Source organism: Amia ocellicauda, chromosome 4 (assembly GCF_036373705.1).
Source record: "Amia ocellicauda isolate fAmiCal2 chromosome 4, fAmiCal2.hap1, whole genome shotgun sequence".
Classification (NCBI taxonomy): domain Eukaryota; kingdom Metazoa; phylum Chordata; class Actinopteri; order Amiiformes; family Amiidae; genus Amia; species Amia ocellicauda.
The window spans coordinates 30,288,938-30,306,142 of NC_089853.1; the positions used below are offsets into that span (position 1 = coordinate 30,288,938).

The 17,205-nt window shown below is 40.6% G+C and overlaps 1 protein-coding gene across 1 annotated transcript in view; it reads right to left on the reverse strand.

Moving 5' to 3' along the window:
* The window catches only part of tmem266 (transmembrane protein 266), an 85,913-nt gene that overhangs the window by 54,545 nt on the left and 14,163 nt on the right, over positions 1-17,205 (reverse strand). Inside the window, exon 3 of the mRNA XM_066701844.1 lies at positions 3,668-3,856. Coding sequence (XP_066557941.1) covers positions 3,668-3,856 — 189 coding nt within the window. The remainder of the gene's footprint in view (positions 1-3,667; positions 3,857-17,205) is intronic.

The window sequence follows — 17,205 nt, forward strand, 5'->3', positions numbered from 1 at the left end:
AAAAAATCCAGAAAAACGCATTTCAAAAAAGTTATAAATTGATTTGCATGTTAATGAGGGAAATAAGTATTTGATCCCATATCAATCAGCAAGATTTCTGGCTCCCAGGTGTCTTTTATACAGTAACGAGCTGAGATTAGGAGCACTCTCTTAAAGGGAGTGCTCCCAATCTCAGCTCATTACCTGTATAAAAGACACCTGTCCACAGAAGCAATCAATCAATCAGATTCCAAACTCTCCACCATGGCCAAGACCAAAGAGCTGTCCAAGGATGTCAGGGACAAGATTGTAGACCTACACAAGGCTGGAATGGGCTACAAGACCATCGCCAAGCAGCTTGGTGAGAAGGTGACAACAGTTGGTGAGATTATTCGCAAATGGAAGAAACACAAAATAACTGTCAGTCTCCCTCGGTCTGGGGCTCCATGCAAGATCTCACCTCGTGGAGTTTCAATGATCATGAGAACGGTGAGGATCATCCCAGAACTACACGGGAGGATCTTGTTAATGATCTCAAGGCAGCTGGGACCATAGTCACCAAGAAAACAATTGGTAACACACTACGCCGTGACGGACTGAAATCCTGCAGTGCCCGCAAGGCCCCCCTGCTCAAGAAAGCACATGTACAGGCCCATCTGAAGTTTGCCAATGAACATCTGAATGATTCAGAGGAGAACTGGGTGAAAGTGTTGTGGTCAGATGAGACCAAAATCGAGCTCTTTGGCATCAACTCAACTCGCCGTGTTTGGAGGAGGAGGAATGCTGCCTATGACCCCAAGAACACCATCCCCACCGTCAAACATGGAGGTGGAAACATTATGCTTTGGGTGTGTTTTTCTGCTAAGGGGACAGGACAACTGCACCGCATCAAAGGGACGATGGACGGGGCCATGTACCATCAAATCTTGGGTGAGAACCTCCTTCCCTCAGCCAGGGCATTGAAAATGGGTCGTGGATGGGTATTCCAGCATGACAATGACCCAAAACACACAGCCAAGGCAACAAAGGAGTGGCTCAAGAAGAAGCACATTAAGGTCCTGGAGTGGCCTAGCCAGTCTCCAGACCTTAATCCCATAGAAAATCTGTGGAGGGAGCTGAAGGTTCGAGTTGCTAAACGTCAGCCTTGAAACCTTAATGACTTGGAGAAGATCTGCAAAGAGGAGTGGGACAAAATCCCTCCTGAGATGTGTGCAAACCTGGTGGCCAACTACAAGAAACGTGTGACCTCTGTGATTGCCAACAAGGGTTTTGCCACCAAGTACTAAGTCGAAGGGGTCAAATACTTATTTCCCTCATTAACATGCAAATGAATTTATAACTTTTTTGAAATGCGTTCTTCTGGATTTTTTTGTTGTTATTCTGTCTCTCACTGTTAAAATACACCTACCATTACAATTATAGACTGATCATTTCTTTGTCAGTGGGCAAACAATCAGCGGGAGATCAAATACTTTTTTCCCTCACTGTAATTCAAGAACTCTAAGATACAAGAAAACTGGACATAAAATGAATCTGAATAAAACCAAAGTCATGTTTAACAGCTTTGTTACATGTAAGAAAATGTAAGAAGATCAACAGATACTCGAAGAAGTAAAAAATTATGTCTACCTTGGACAACAAATCAACGCAGACAGAGAAATTATGGAAGAAATCAAAAGAAGTGTAAAAATGGTATGGAGTGCATTTTGAAAAAACAGGATACTGTTCAAAGGAAATCTACCCATTTGCTTGAAGAGAAAAGTATTTGATCAATGCATAATTCCAATCCTCACCTGGTCACCTGGCAAAAATGATATAGAAATTGCTGACTACACAAAGAATCATGGAAAAATGTATGATTGCAATAACAAGAAGAGATAGAAAAATAAATGAATGGATCTGAGAACAAACGTAAATATGTGACATCATTGGAAGAGCAAACATATTAAAATGGTAATGGGCTGGACACACTGCAAGAAGAACAGATCAAAGATGGACAAAGGAAGCTACTGAATGGATCCCAAGAGATTAAATAAGACTTAGTAGACGACCACATAGAAGATGGAACTTTGCAGGCATGACATGGAAAAGAGAAGCTGTTGATTGAAGCAAGTGGAAACATCATGGGGAGGCCTTCATCCAGCAGTGGATCAATATAGGCTGATGCTTCCTAAATAACATATGAACTGGAAAATCCACACCTACCAATTAATTAGTGTTTACACCTTTAAAAAAGTGTTAATCCCAGCTAAATATCCTCCACAATTACTTACATTTGTTTGAAAATCAGATTAAAATGTATGTAATTTAATATCATGCAGTTTATAACTATGTGCATAACAACTTTTAAAGAGAGTGAAGGCTGAAATGTTTTCTGTCACGAGGGATTAAGGACACTGTCTTGCGTTGTGTCAGTTATGGTAATGATTGCATCTGTGTTCTGACAAGAAGGGAAAGTGGCTTCAATTGCTAATCAGAGATCCTAGAAAGAGGTGGTATTGTAAAAGGGAAATGTTTACTTGTTGCATGGCCTTATGAAGTCTGTACCTTTGTCAGGTGCACAGAAAGAGTTTTATGGAGCTCTACAGGTCTTCTGAATAGAGAAAAGACAGCAATTAACTTCACACCTCTTCAACAAATGCGACTATGGCTGTATACGTCACTGCTGACAAAATGCCTGAGAAGCATTTTTCTCATACATTTTTATAGACCCGGGCCAAGATTGAAATCAAAACTGTGACCTACCTGCCAATCTGAAATTACAAACAGAGAACTTGATTGAGCAGTTTTGCTTGCCAGATGTGTCCCACTTACAGCCAATAGAAAACCATTTAAAACCAGGTTTGTAATTTTCCATTGGTGGGTGGGTTCAAGTTAGATCAATCTGTACCTAGTTGTAGTCTAGTTGTATTACAAAACATTTTGGTGCTGTACTATAAGTATCTACATTAGTTAAAAAATGTGATTTCAAAATAACAAATTACATTTACATATGTTTATTTGCAGCAATAAATTGAATCTCTAAAAAGAGGCATATCTGAATCAACATTCTCACAAATGCAGTCACATCTGGGACAGAACAGAAGTGTCAGCAGACCTCAGAACAGACTGAACACAGGTACAGCTCAACATGAAGGTGGGCAAGATAGGAAATGTATTCCTGAAAGCCTGAAACTGCATTTTAGAACCAGCAAGTTTTTTACCATTTACCATTTTTTGGTAACCCATTTCCAAAAAAACAAGCAAACAAACAAAAAATCAGCATTGAGAGAGAGACTGGTGGAGAATATTGGACTTAAATTGTCATGTGCAGAAGTGAATGGGCCTCCCTATGTAAAACACAATGTGCACAAAAGATTAATAACAATCCCCACTGATGCTGAGAGCAACAGGAGGCCCTCCGCCGTCACTGAACTATGCACAACAAGGAAAAAGGGTGGTTCTACAGAATTACCATCTTAGAAAGAAAAGGGAATTAAATCATCTGATGGCACCTTGCAGGTCCTGATGCTTAGGAGCAGTCAAACAGACTGCTGTGTGAAACCCAATGAAAATGCCATGAACCCTTTTATGAGAGGCCCATGGAAACCCTAGAGACCCTGCGATGGTGTTCCCTGTCTCCACGGAGGCTGTCCATGGTCGCTAGAGATGATGCTGAGCATGGGAATACAGAGACAAGCCTCCTTACCCTTCTCTGGTGTCCTCCTCATCCAGGTTAGAGAGAAGCTGAGAGCCGGCCAGGGAGAGGTCCAAGGCAGCCAGGGGTAAGTCTCTGTAGGCGAAGCTGACGAGCTGCACCGGGGCGATACACTGGCTATCCTCCTCCACCTGCTGGGAGATGATCTCAAGGTCTGACACCCCTGCGTCCTGAGCCGGCCTGCCAGGAGGAGGAGAGAACAGCATGCACTGTTATTGTAATTGTTCCTGTAATTATTGTCAAACTGGTTGCATATACTATTTAGCTTAACCCCTCTCTTCTGAAATCATTATTAAAGTAATAGCAAAATGTATAACCATGACAATGACAATAATAACAAATACACACCACAAAAGTACACAAAAGAATAAAGAAAACCAGGAAAAAGGGAATAGAATGTCATCATTATTCTGAACTGAAATAATCAAGTATAAGAAGGATCACATAAACAAATCAAATAACCTTTTGGCTTTGGAATGCACCAATGCACAATTCCAACACGATAAAGCTGTGCAGAACACATTCTTTGACGATTTTCTGCTGGATTATTGTGAGTCTCGTATGCATGAATACAACTGGCTTAATGCTATTAAAGGGGATAAATGCAAACGATGCAAACAGGTGTTCACCATACCCCCAATCCCCTTTTGCTAGTGTCACAACCTGTCTGACTGAGATATGACACACAGTCAATGAGACACACAATGAGACATTTCAGTGTATGAGATATATACTTCATATGTGCTCATTAAAATAAGTTACTATAAAACAGAAGCCTGCAAAATAAAAACTTAAGAGCGGAAGAAGCCCATGCTAACAACATGGTAATAGAACAGGAGAGAAGGAACGTATATCAAGACCATTTTGATTATATTAGACAGACCCTTCAGGTTTATGATCACTCAAAACTGCTCTGCGAAGGAAAAGTAATAACAGGGGGAAAAAAGAAAAGAAAGATGATACACCCCTTCTGGAAATTCTGCATTGCAGGTCTCAACGTGTTTTAAAAATAATGGGTATTCGAATTTCAAATTGCACTTTCTACCAGGATATACTCCTGCTTGAAAAACATATATTAGGTTCAGAAGGGAAGAAGCAAAGCATTACAACCTCTCTTACGTGTCTATGTAAATATGCAGAAAATATTGATTAGGTAAGTAATTGGATTTGCTGGTGATTGTTGCAGCTTTGCAAGGATGGTACTGCAAGCACACAGAAATGGCCAAAGTGTTGAAAGGACCAAACAAGCCAACAAGAATAACAAGAATGCAAGAATAACACATTATCTTTTATGACTGATCTGAAAGAGATGGATGTTTTTTTTGTGATGAGGTCAGTCACCTGAAAAGTTTAGCTGGCATTTCAGATGTCTGCCCAGTGTTAGCACTACCTGTAATGTAGAGTCTGCAATTCAGGCCAGTGGTATAAGGAAAACAAACCTATCTGCCATACTCAGCAAAATGTTGTTGGCTCTGTTAAATACATGAACTTCATTATGTTTCGTCTTTATGGGTTACAATCCAGTAGATTATTATATCTTTAAATCATCCCCTGAATTAGACCAAGGAAAGGGGTTAAATTAAGACTGTGTGTAATTAGGTAAATTAAGTAATTTAGAGCCAAGGTGAAACCATATGGAAAAATTATAGGTTTTCACTATATGGCAGAAATGTATGATGTTTATATTTTTCATGTGCCAAAATCGGTCACTTTTTTGTATATTTAAAATACATGGAATGTAATAAAATCTGTTTCAAATACATGGAATGTTAATTTAAATTGATTGCATTCTGGAATCTGTGTATTTCTTTTGGAGGTTGAAAACATATGGTGAGGTTAATTTCTTCAATATATTTTCAACATTTAAAATAAATAAATGGAAAACAGATTTCAGATATATCCCATATATTTTCTTAAGACAAAAGAGGCCAAGTTTGGTTTATGAAAAATAGAAGGATCACACATTTCTAGAATATATGAAAAAAACTAAATGGTTCCATATGGAAAGTGAAAATACAGAAATAGTTTGTCCATTGAGGACCGGATTTGAAGCAGACTTGATCTACACATTTATCAAAATTCAAGAACACACTCCTTAGAATATGTGGACACACTAACAGCACACAAAATTAGTCTTTTCTTGGGAAGAGGCCTAAGTCATTGTTGCTCCCCTAATAAGTCTATCTTTTCTGTCCGTCAGTCAGGAAAGCTAAGCATCCGTAGTGCTTGGAAACACATGGGGCCCATCTGCAAACATGAGACATCTCAATAGGCTGTGCAGGAATGATGGAGGGGGGGATAATGAAAGAAAAAAAAATCAGGCCCGGACACCCTGTGGCACATATTTTTAGATTCTAGCAGATGCTGGTATTGTGTCCACTGGGATGTGGCTTCCCATTGTCAACTGAATGGAATCAAGACCTGCAACAAATGTAAAGAGGGGGTGGGGATGACACTGGGGGGCCCGAGTGAGTGGCTTCATGTTGTTAACTACACTCTGTATGTCCCTGATTTCTCCAGAATCACGCCTCAAGCTACTTCATGGAAAACATCCACTTGTGTAATTAAAAAGCTCTGAAACCTGTGGGCCAGGAGTTACAAGGTCAGGAAAGTGTTCCAGTTACTTGTGTTGCTGAGACTTTACAATTAGCAAACAGCCTTGCAATTCGAGGTGGTTGGGGACACACAAAAATAGATAGAAAGAAAAAAGATGACAAGAAACGATTAGGAAGATAATCATCTGTTTTTTAACATTATTATTTAACTTTAGAAGTACATGCAAATCAGTTAATCTAGAGTCTTAATGTTGCTGTATCCCCCAATCCAGTTTAAAATTGATTTAGTGGTGAAGCTCTCAATATTTACATTTGTTAAAGGAAAAACCTTGTGGCTGGAGTGTACACTTTCTTAGTATATAACACTAGGACAATCATCCTTGCACCAGGTATAGAGTTTACCCAGGGATGATGTCACACAATGCCAGATACAGTGCCTTGCAAAAGTATTTACCACCCTTGTAATTTTTCCTATTTTGTTGCCTTACAACCTGGAATTAAAATAGATTTTTGGGGGGTTTGTATCATTTGATTGACACAACATGCCTACCACTTTGAAGATGCAAAATATTTTGTATTGTGAAACAAACAAGAACTAAGACCAAAAAAACAGAAAACTTGAGCATGCATAACTATTCACACCCCCAAAAGTCAGTACTTTGTAGAGTCACCTTTTGCAGCAATTACAGCTGCAAGTCTCTTAGGGTACATCTCTATAAGCTTGGTACATCTAGCCACTGGGATTTTTCCCCATTCTTCAAGGCAAAACTGCTCCAGCTCCTTCAGGTTGGATGGGTTCTGCTGGTGTACAGCAATCTTTAAGTCATACCACAGATTCTCAATTGGATTGAGGTCTGGGCTTTGACTAGGCCATTCCAAGACATTTAAATGTTTCCCCTTTAACCACTCGAGTGTTGCTTTAGCAGTATGCTTAGGGTCATTGTCCTGCTGGAAGGTGAACCTCCGTCCCAGTCTCAAATCTCTGGAAGACTGAAACAGGTTTCCCTCAAGAATGTCCCTGTATTTAGCGCCATCCATCATTCCTTGAATTCTGACCAGTTTCCCCCCCCCCCATTTTCACCCGATTCTGTACTGTTGTTGTAGTACTCATTCCAGCCACAAAGCTGCAATGGCTTTCTATTCTATTCTATTCTATACAGAATAGACTGTCAGTGACTTTTATAGATTTGTAAACAGAATCAGCATCTGTGATTCGTTTTCGAAGGGTAAGGTGTTTTATTTTTTGTGTCTGATTCTATTTTTCTACTTTGTATTTGTTTTTCTTGCTGTATCGTGTCTTTCTGCTCTGTCAGAGAATTGCGTCTATTCTCTTCTGTTTGCGCCCTGTATTCCCCATGTGTGGTTGGTGAGCTCTCAAACAAACACACGGCTCAGCGCAGCCTAGTCTGCTCGGATATGGGCATGTTTGGTATCATTGGAAAGCTACAGCCCTGCCCTGTAAGAAAATGACAGACCCGTTGAGGGACAGGACTTGGGTAACAGGGCCTGGAATGTGACCCCCCTCTCCTCACATACACGTTTCTTAAAAGGGCATGTACCTCAGCACTGCTTTTACGGAAATGGCCGTAACTAGGCTAATTCGAAAGCTACAGACCTGCGGTTTTTGGGAGTGGCAACTTTGAGCACCTATGGGAGACAGGATTAGAGTAATATGATGTAGAACACTCGGCCTGTCCGCAAGGACAATGAACCCCAGAGAGTTAATGGTGCTCCGTGGGATGTTCAAAGTTTCGGATATTTTTTTATAATCCAACCCTGATCTGTACTTCTCCACAACTTTGTCCCTGACCTGTTTGGAGAGCTCGTTGGTCTTCATGGTGCCACTTGATTGGTGGTACCCCTTGCTCATTTGTGTATGCACATTACATGAAATCCAAATAAACATCAATTTAAATTACAGGTTGTAATGCAACAAAATAGGAAAAAAGGGGGGTAAATACTGGCACTGTAGAACAAAAGCCTTAGAAACATTTCACAGCCTGCTCAGTCCTGAACTCATCACACAAAACACCTCTAAGGTAAAACAGGGAATCAGCAATCACGATATCGAACACACAGTATTTTCGGAAATCATTAAAGCCGAAGTTGAGACTACACTTTATGAAATATATTGTGAACATGATTTGGTATTTGGTACTTGTTGTCTCAGTACATTTGTACATATAAACAATACATCTTAGGCATTAGCACAAAACAAGAAACAAATATTTTACGGTGTATGAAACAAAAAATACCGCACATCACTTGTATTGTCATGTAAATATTTGTATACATTAACTGTGTTAATACAGCACAGTATGGCCAAATCACTGCTGAAAATAATTTTACATAACACCAAGCTATTTCCACACGAAGCAGAAATGAACAGTGCTATTCGGTCATCGAACAGAACAGTAGGAGGAAAACCACAAACCAAAAAATCTTTCAAATTCTGAAAAGCCTTCAGTAACAGTGTACTGATCAGGGGGAGCTGCGGGGGTATCAGACTGCTGAAATGGCTGAAAGTAGAGGTGGATATTGAACATCTGAAGGTGATGGTGAAACAAGGTGACCCTGCACTGGGCTAGGGTTGATTATCCACAGCCCCTTGCTGACATTCTGTGAAACATTATTGGACTTGCCGAAGCTTTCTGACTTGATGTAAGCCCACAAGCCCCAGAGAAAAAAACAACAACACTGACTTCTCATCTGCAGGAGCTCTGTGCTGATTCAGCCACTCAAGGACACAGAGGGTAAAACTTAAACCGCATTCTACACAGCGGTCAAGCTAACAAACGAGGTTAAATTAAAAAGAAAGGGTTAATAAACTTAGTAGGAAAAAAGCAGCAACAAGAACAGTAAAACCTGCATGGACATGGCAAACGCTCGGGTTAAATGTTGCACAAAACCCCGGTTATGAAGCTCTAAAATACATCAGATCAGCTAGTCTGTGAAAGTCCTGCCTGACCCTCACTCTGAAATGTTAATATTGTTTACAGCTGAAAGGCAACCTTAGCCAGCTTTATTTTTGGCTTATATGACTAATCCCTAGTTAACATGTTACCCTCAATGGTTGCTTGTTTATTTAAGCAACGTCTTTAATGGTCTGTTTTGAAGTCAGTGCCCCATTTTTGTTTATTGCAGAGGAGAGTGACATTCAGTTGTTCTAGGTGGGGGGAGACTTATTAAGGGGATGACTTAAAAGAACATAATTATTTTGGACAAATTCTGGAGGACGAAAACAGGATGAAAAGAGAATTATCGCTTTGGGTTCTTCTGACCTAGCAGTAGCAGCACATTAATGAATAACTGATAAAGGGATGCCATGTGGGGTCAAGGGCCTCCACTTAGAGCCAAGGAGGAGCCCATAGCTCAGTGGTCTGGGTTCAGATCCAGGCTACACCATTAACTCCCTGTGGTCAGCAGGTCTAAAGAAGTGGCTCACATGATGAGGCAGATTGCTAAGCACTGCTAGGGCTGGGTACCATAGATCTGACTGGGGTGAGCTTGAGTCATGGGATAGAGATACCCATGACTCCTGTACTGTCAGTACAGGTTGCATTGGTGCTTTGGCAGCAGGACAGCCCATTTATGTGGTTGTGTTTGCAGACTCACAACTGTTGTGGTGACATCAGTGAAGTATAGTCAAACCACCTGTATCCCTTAAGCTAAAAAATATATTATGAGTGCAGGATTAATAGCATATGTTGGGAGTCACCTCCAGTTGACTCCCGGTCACCTCAAAGTTCAATGATTTATTTTGTTATTGAAAACAAAATTACAAAACTAAACACACACACACACACACCAAAACCAACAACAAAAAGAACAAACCAAAACAAACAAAACAAATGAATGATTGGTGATTATTATTAAGAACAAGATTTTTAAATACTATTATTAAAAACTTGCTAAATATGCTTTTTAGGTTGATAGCCTCCAGGAATACAGATATCTCCATCTAGAACACTGAAACCTGCTTCGCTGCTGAAGGTCAGAGTGCCGGGGATGAGGGGAAAAAATATGAGTGCCATAACAAAAACGCTCACCAACTCCACAGCCCTTTATCTCTCAGGCTGTAGAGTACTACAGTACCTCGTGGCAACTTCTAGTGTCATTGTCTAGTGGACTTCAGCTGGTCGCCTTAATCAGTGCCACTGAAACCCGGCTAGTTCAATCACTGCACCACCCAGCCTCCTCATCCATTTCTTTGCAAATTGGCACCTTCCCTGCTAATCAGAACGAGGCAGCTAATCAGTCATGGCAGAGACAGCCTGTTCAGAGCATCAAAATCACATTTGAAAACAATTATATGCAAAGCTTGAGACCTGGTGCTTTCAGAGCCCAGCTCGGTGGCTTGTTGCCACTGTGGGGATCAGGCCTGCACTTAGACACAGAAATCCATCCCACAGGACAGTTCAGACACAGGAGGCAGGCCAGCAGGCAAGACCACTGGACAGGCCAAGAGCAGAACTGGTCGGTCATGTGGACAGCTACTGATACCAATATGCCAGCCTGCCACATTAGCAAATTATATGTCCAGGGAAAGGCATAAAAGTCGTTACGGAGTAACTTAGGGCAGCCAGGAAACTGTATAGAAGGTCATGCTACTGACAGTGATGTTATCAGAGGAAGCCACCAGGCCTGACAACAGGACCATACAGATTCTGGGCCAAAAACCTCTGTGGAGTCTGATGATAATGCACACCACTCGCAAGCAAGACTTTTAAGTTGTGTTCCCCCACCCTACGGAAACTGACCTACAGTAGCCAATCTGTCTTGTGTTTTCATGCTAGGTAAACATAACTATTTATTAAAGACAAAAGGACATCCTGTGAAACTGACACCACTAGCATTTGAGTGTACGGAATCGTTGTTGGTAACTGAATCTTTTTTTTCATCCTGATACTTCTTTGCATGGCATGACAATTATACACAGAGATAAGATGTATAGAATTTTTGGGAAATGCTGCTCTGTGATTGGCTGGTTTCTCATATGTGATTTGTAATGAGCATATCAGTATCTTGAAGAGAGAAATCTGGGAGACCTGTTTCACAAAGTCTTCAGTGGTTGCAGGGAGTGGTTGCTAACATATAGCATGCTCTTTAATAATAATGGCTCATGATAGAGTTCAACAGAAAATCCCCCCCGACCCCATGCAACAAGGATTTGTATGTAATACCCAGCAAGATACTTCTCTCTCTACACTCGCTCCCTGGGCCCCCTCATCGCTTCCCATGGTTTCTCCTACCACTTCTACGCTGATGATGCCCTGATCTTCCTGTCTTTTCCCTCTTCTGACTCTCTCATCCCCTCACGCATCTCTTCCTGATTGTCTGCCATTTCCGCCTGGATGCACTCTCACCACCTCAAGCTCAACCTCTCCAAATCAGATCTCCTCTTTTTCCCCCACTCTTCCTCACCTTCTGCTGACCTCCCCATCTCGATCCCCTTGGAATCCACCACACTCTCTCCTTCTTCTTCCGCTAAAAATCTAGGAGTCACCCTCGATCCTGCGCTCTCCTACTCCCAGCACATCACCACGCTGACGCGCACCTGCAGATTCTTCCTGAGCAACATACGCCGGATCCGTCCCTTTCTCACCGACTACTCATCTCAGCTACTCGTCCAGTCACTGGTCCTCTCCCGCCTGGACTACTGCAACTCCCTCCTGGCCAGCCTGCCTGCAACTACTACCCGCCGCTCCAGCTCATCCAGAACTCTGCGGCTCGTCTGATATTCTCTCTGCCATGATTCGCACACGCTACTCCACTGCTCCGCTCCCTCCACTGGCTCCCGATAGCGGCACGCATTCAGTTCAAGACTTTGACCCTCACCTACCACTATCTTGACCACACTGCACCAAGCTACCTTCAGTCACTCGTCTCTCCATACATCCCCTCCAGACCACTGCGCTCCTCCAGTGCCAGAAGACTAACTCTGCCTCCTCTCCACTCTCCTTCCTCCAGAGCCGCTCCTTCTCATCCCTGAACCCTAATTGGTGGAACGACCTGCCCACCGAAGTCAAAACAGCAGAGTCCTTGTCCTCATTCCGGCGCTTACTCAAGACGCATCTCTTCCGACAGCACTTGTAATATTAGTCCTCTATCCCTGCTAGATAGCACTTCAGCTTATTATGCTCCTCGTGTTCTTGATTGTTTTCCTCCTTGCTCCCTTTCCTGTAGCCCTTGTCTGTAACCCTACATCTTGACAGCACTTAGCTTTCGCCAAGAAATAAAAATAATAATAATAATAATAATAATAATAATAATAATAATAATAATAATAATAATACTTGTGGGAATTTCATACATGTATTTTAATAGACACTTTAACTTATAGTAATAACTTTACTGAGTTACCCTTGGTCTTTGGTCTTGGACAATGAAAGTGTAGTTCATTTAAGGCTGAACGGACAGTCTAAAAAAGGAAATGAATGACCATCTACCAAAAGCTATGAAATATGGAGCCCAAAATTTTTATAAATCACCAAAAAGGTCTAAACATTAACACATATTTAACCACTGAGCATCTGAGGATACAGAGAATTTGAGTAGCTGCAGGGTTGGGAGGTAGACTGTATTTGCAATGCTAGAACTGTATGATACAGCTAACCCAATTGTTACCTATTAGCACAATTGTCGGTCAGGAGGCATAATCAACTGAACACATCATGCCGCCTTGGAAGAAATAGGAACCAGAATGTCCTTGTGATGTCGACATGCTTTGTCTTTTTAAAGAAAGTAATTTATTTTTCCAAGGTAATCATAGCCAAAGACAAGGCACTCAAAATAACAACCATCTATTCTCTGGCCTCCAGTGTTTTTTCACAGCAAGGTGATAAATCACTACAATCAGATCAATAAAAATATAAAAATAAAGGGACCCTGTGGGGAAAAAGCCCCCGAGTACATACAGATTGCAGTCTGCCTGCTCTCTGGTGAGCTCATTTAAGGTGACCAAAACTGAAAATATTTAATCAAAGACTCATTTTAAATTTTAATTTGGTTTTACCTCATACTGGAACATTTTTTTTTTTTTTTTAAAGCATCGCCTGAACACCAAAATTAGAATGTATAGACTGGTAGGTATTTAAGGTTGGAACTGTTAAAGCATTGCTGCATATACATTTCAAAACCACTATTCCTTTTGCGATATTGCATTTTATTTTGGTTACATTTTAGGGGAGAGGTGAAAGTCATGTATAACAACCAAAATCTTCCAGAAGTCAATTGTCACTGCACTGAAACTTAAATATTTCACCTATGAAGCTTTAATTCATTGCCCTAGTTGCTACAGAGGCTGGGAGAACTATAAGTCTTTACTAGATCAAAATATGGATTGTTCACCATAACTTCCGCATGGCAAAACCTCATACTGACATGAAGTGAACAATCTTCACTAAAATCAACCATTTTATTAGCCTTTGTATTATTACATATTATTACATGTATTATTACATAAATTGGAGGATATCCACCTTGCAGTAATCTACCCCGATAAACATTATTTTCATGAAGAAACCACTAGTGTTCACAATTATTAAACGCTTCCGTGCCTGTGTGATACAATGTTTTAAATATATATATATATATATATATATATATATATATATATATATATATATATATATACACTCACCTAAAGGATACTAATACTGTGTTTGACCCCCTTTCGCCTTCAGAACTGCCTTAATTCTACGTGGCATTGATTCAACAAGGTGCTGAAAGCATTCTTAACAAATGTTGGCCCATATTGATAGGATAGCATCTTGCAGTTGATGGAGATTTGTGGGATGCACATCCAGGGCATGAAGCTCCCGTTCCACCACATCCCAAAGATGCTCTATTGGGTTGAGATCTGGTGACTGTGGGGGCCAGTTTAGTACAGTGAACTCATTGTCATGTTCAAGAAACCAATTTGAAATGATTCGACCTTTGTGACATGGTGCATTATCCTGCTGGAAGTAGCCATCAGAGGATGGGTACATGGTGGTCATAAAGGGATGGACATGGTCAGAAACAATGCTCAGGTAGGCCGTGGCATTTAAACGATGCCCAATTGGCACTAAGGGGCCTAAAGTGTGCCAAGAAAACGTCCCCCACACCATTACACCACCACCACCAGCCTGCACAGTGGTAACAAGGCATGACGGATCCATGTTCTCATTCTGTTTATGCCAAATTCTGACTCTACCATCTGAATGTCTCAACAGAAATCGAGACTCATCAGACCAGGCAACATTTTTCCAGTCTTCAACTGTCCAATTTTGGTGAGCTTGTGCAAATTGTAGCCTCTTTTTCCTATTTGTAGTGGAGATGAGTGGTACCCGGTGGGGTCTTCTGCTGTTGTAGCCCATCCGCCTCAAGGTTGTACGTGTTGTGGCTTCACAAATGCTTTGCTGCATACCTCGGTTGTAACGAGTAGTTATTTCAGTCAAAGTTGCTCTTCTATCAGCTTGAATCAGTCGGCCCATTCTCCTCTGACCTCTAGCATCAACAAGGCATTTTCGCCCACAGGACTGCCGCATACTGGATGTTTTTCCCTTTTCACACCATTCTTTGTAAACCCTAGAAATGGTTGTGCGTGAAAATCCCAGTAACTGAGCAGATTGTGAAATACTCAGACCGGCCCGTCTGGCACCAACAACCATGCCACGCTCAAAATTGCTTAAATCACCTTTCTTTCCCATTCAGACATTCAGTTTGGAGTTCAGGAGATTGTCTTGACCAGGACCACACCCCTAAATGCATTGAAGCAACTGCCATGTGATTGGTTGATTAGATAATTGCATTAATGAGAAATTGAACAGGTGTTCCTAATAATCCTTTAGGTGAGTGTATATTGAATGGAGGGTAATACTCAGAACCAGTGGCGTCATTATTCCAAAATAAAAAAAGGGTTTAATTTCAGCTTGAAAGCAGAGTGAAAGCAGATGGATTCCATTCCATTTCATAGTTTAATGTCATCATATGAAAATATATTAAAAGTTAGAGACTGAAGGGTGACTGAATGGACACATATAAGGTTTCTAGCTGAACACTATGTCACCTGCACTGCAGCTAACTGTTGTCAGAAAACCTCCCTGCTTTACTGCCTTCTTAAACCTAGTACAAGCTCACACACTGAGTTGCTTGCTGTGGAGGATGATTAAGATGCATTAAATGTGCCTCATATAGAAGATGTAATATATAATACATTAATCCTTCCTGATTTCATGTTTCTCTCCATATTAAAAATAAAAATAAAATTCTCACCCACCTGACAAAGGGCCCAATTTTCTCCATTTAACTGTAACCCCCACCCTACACACATACACACTCCAAATAAAATGTATAGGTATTTGGGAGCTACAGAGCTATAGAGGGTAATACTATAACACATGGCACTTGAGCAGCAACAACACTGAACGCAGTATGCCAAGGGAAAACATTAGATATGGCCAGAAGCCAGAAACTGAGTGGGTCACTACTAGTGCTGCAATATAAAGAACATTCATTTGGTGGAGGAAACACTGTCTCCCCTTGGGAAATAGGACTTTGAAGGAGTCTTGTTGTTCTGTAACAAATGTGTTGATAATCCTTGACATCTGAACGATGGGATATGCGTCTCCCTTTTCACCGTCCTGCCCCTCCCTACAACAACCCCTGAATTCAGGCACTTTGTAAACTGCAATTATAAAACACACAAATATCACAAATCTCTATGGAATACAAAATTAATTACCTTTCCTTGAATCCCTGTATTGTATCCCACACAGATCTTAAAAAAATGAAAAAGAGATGGGATTTAAAGAAAGGCTGTGGTGAAATGTACTTGCAGTCCAATACACAAATACAAAATCTCTAGACCTTTCAAATTGTCATCTGAAAAGCATAACTTGCACTGTGAAAACCTATGGAATAATTAGTGTTAACTACAGATCCTCAAAATCAGATCTGAACACTTATCTGAAATATCAATTATACAAGTCAAAAAACAATCAATAATAAAAAATAAGCATCAGAGTCATTGTCATTCCATGTACTTCAGAGCATATCTGGCCAACTGTTTATGGGCCTTACGTCCAACAAGCCTGTAAACCTAGTTAGAGCCATATGAATTACTTAATACGGTGATTCAGACTTCTGATATCATCGGGAAAGTGGGTCAAACATGGTAATTTACTTTCCTGAAAGTGTGCCAAGGTTTAATACAACATTTGCAATTGTCCGCTTCCTATCCTCAACATCAATAAAACGTGTGAGACATTAAAGTGGACGACATGCCTTGGACATCCCCATCAGTAACTTGCAGGGTGCAGTACAAACTGCATTAGGGTTTCGATTTAAAATGCCATGCAGGGCATTAATCCAGCACTCAGCCAACAGATGGCTCGGTACATTTCGTAGTGTCCTTTTTCTTTTCCGTAGGAAAATTGGATGGAAACCTCAAAATAATTGCAGTGATTGTTTCCTACATTTAAAAAAAAAATATATATATATATATATATATATATATATATATATATTAAATAAACATCAGTAAATTACAGAGCTCTGACAGCACATTTACCAGAACTGCAGTTTGCATTATTGTATATTTACTCTGTATCTGTATCTACCTCTTCTCTTGCAGTTGAATCTCTCACAGAGTGACACAGTGATTCTACTACAATATCTAAAGGCATACTTTGCAGACAAATGGGTATGCCCCATTTTATCTGCACAGAATGTATGTATTTCAAAGAGGATTATACACTTAGTCACTTTTATTTTTGCCAAGTATAAATAACTTGGTAAAATCAACCCATGGAGTGTCTTGTTTTTCCTTCCACTTGTGCATTGAAAAACACTAGTACTATTGCAGTACAAGTTAAATACATATAGTGGCTTTGAGCTGAGGAAGACAATTTCAAGCTCTACATGCAGCATGCACAACAAGTCTGATTAGAACGTTAGAATGATTCTCAGTTTCTCAGACCCTTCTTAATA